This window comes from Arachis ipaensis, chromosome B02 (genome assembly GCF_000816755.2).
Source record: "Arachis ipaensis cultivar K30076 chromosome B02, Araip1.1, whole genome shotgun sequence".
In the NCBI taxonomy this organism is placed as follows: Eukaryota; Viridiplantae; Streptophyta; class Magnoliopsida; order Fabales; family Fabaceae; genus Arachis; species Arachis ipaensis.
Window position 1 is genome coordinate 9,959,424 of NC_029786.2, and position 2,487 is coordinate 9,961,910.

At 30.8% G+C, this 2,487-nt stretch overlaps 1 protein-coding gene across 1 annotated transcript; it reads left to right on the forward strand.

Moving 5' to 3' along the window:
• On the forward strand, positions 746 to 1,862 carry LOC107624860. The gene has a single exon (XM_016327331.2). The coding sequence runs from the start codon at positions 973 to 975 to the stop codon at positions 1,525 to 1,527; it is 555 nt and encodes a 184-aa protein (XP_016182817.1). The 5' UTR covers positions 746 to 972; the 3' UTR covers positions 1,528 to 1,862.

Sequence of the window (2,487 nt, forward strand, 5' to 3'; positions counted from 1 at the left end):
CAATTTTGTGATTTATAACCCTCAATTAGTTATTATCGGTGTTTTTAATAGTGTAAGATTTCATCCAATAATATGAAATTACTCACTTTTCTTTTAATGGTTAAATGTTGGTCAAATTTAAATAAAACTGCTGCCTCCTAGATATGCATATAAGAAACTCGTCTGCGTTTATTTTTGAGAATATGATAGGACAAGATACTGATGAATGGAGACACAAAATTTTGTTTTCTTGTATTCTGTTTGATGATAAACTAGAACAAATTATGAAAATCTAATTTATTCTCATTTTTTTCATTCAAAAAATTTGAGATGAAAAATATAATAATAAAAAATATAATTATAAAAAATTAATAAGAATAATAAAAAAAATAAAAAATAAATTGTATTCTTTATTAGTATCTTTATATCTTTTTTGTTAAGATGAACATAAAATGTATTAATTTAATGTCTATAAACACATTATTTTTATCTATATCTTTTTTGTCAAACACAATTTTATGTCTCCATATTCTTGTGCGCTGGTGTAAACAAAAGCAGCCCATAGATCACACGCGCTCCGTTCGGAACACACTGCATATTATTTTTCCCATGAAATCTACCAAACCGCGCGCGGATTCACTATCAGAGTGCGTGTGGTGTATAAAAAGTTAAAAACGATGAAGCGAAAAGGTCAAAGTCAAAAGTCAAAGTCCCCACACATATTACACCTTAACTTCACACCAACCAAACGGAGAGAATTAAAATCCATTAAAATCACCGAAACGCCACCTCAATTTCTTTTGTTCTTTCTCTCTCTTTTTCGTGCCGCCTTCCCCATAACACATTTACATATTATATCTACCTCCATTCATTATATAAACCATCCTTCAACACTGCTTATTGTTCACCAACACCACCAAAAACATTACACACATTATTCATAGTCTTATTATTTTGTTACATAATTAATAATTAATACATACACTCTAAGCTATGGGGGTAAGCTCACAAACTATAGAGATTACGGTTATTTCCGGTGAAAACGTTCATGTGAAGGAGGAATCATACGTCGTCGTTCGAGCTGAGTCACTCAAATCTTGCACAACAAAAGCAGCCAAAAACACTGACATTATCATCAACAATAATCATAGCTCAAGTCTGATTTCATGGAACGAGAAGTTATTGCTTGAGATTCCAATGCATGCAAGGTCCATCACGTTTGAGGTTCAATGCAAGAATTCAAGATCAAGTAGTGCTAGACCCGTTGGGGTGGCAAGGATTGCTATTTCGGATATATTGTTGGGTGGTTCTGGGTTTGGCGGCGACGACAGCGACGGCGACAATGTGCTGAGTTATAGGTTGAGGGATTGGGATGGAAGAAGAAATGGAGTTATTCATTTCTCCGTAAGGAGGATGACGGCGGCACCACCGATGGAAAATACGGTGAAGGAGTTGGTGGAGGATCAGAAAAAGACTAAGACGGAATCTGGTGAAGAAGTTGTTCTTGGAGTTCCGGTATGGTGGAACTACCCTAATATTATTATTTGATGATCTATTATTTTGTTATTTTTTTAAATATTATATATTTAATTAAGAGATGTTATTTTTATGTATTTTTATTAGTATAAATGATAAATTTTGTATTCTTTTTTTATTTATTTTTAGTTATATACACAAAATTTAAAAAGTGGTGTATAATATATATTGTAATTACAAGAGGTTTGTTAGTTGGTCAAAGTTCATACAAAGTCAGCTTGAATTGAAATTTATTGCGATGAAGGCTTGTTATAAGTTGTTATGGATGTTCAATGACTTCAATCTTGTAACCTCCTCCTTATTAGTATTATTCCCTTTTGGTATACTCAAAATATATTAATACAGAAGTCTTACATAAGTTGAATTTATTTAATAGATATGTATCCTTGGATTTGTTTACATGTGTTTAATTTTTATGTACAAATAGTAGTGTAAAAATATTGAATTTCCGAAAGAAAAAGATTTAAAGATAAGCAAAATTTATTATTTTTATCAATATTTTAAATTATTATTTTAATTTTTTAATTTAATAATTTAATAATATATTTCAATTCATATTTTAAATATTATTAACTAATTATTCATAAAAATAATAAATTTTATAGCCCTCTGACGTTCTTCTCGTCTCAAAAATGAGAAAAATTTCGCCATGCCAGAATCCTGAGATGGTTTTTTTGGAACTTGGAACTTGGAAGTGTTCAAAATAAGAAAGCGTGTGGTAGAAAGTTTCACCCTTTTTCCCTCTAAAAGTCAATAAGCTAATAGCTACGGTGAAAATCGATTAATCCCTTGTATATTATTCTAATTTGTAAAACACGATGGAAAACGTGTCATGAGAGTACGTAACTTTGTCACCTTGATTATACCATATAAGGGATAAGCAGCTCGTGATACGTGTGGGGGGTTTTCGTGTTTAAAACGTAAAATACCTTTTAAAATTACCGCTTAGTGTTGATGTATGGATAATATAAA

Bases quoted from the DNA above. Each gene is read 5' to 3' on its own strand.
- LOC107624860 (XM_016327331.2), top strand. From the start codon at position 973: ATGGGGGTAAGCTCACAAACTATAGAGATTACGGTTATTTCCGGTGAA.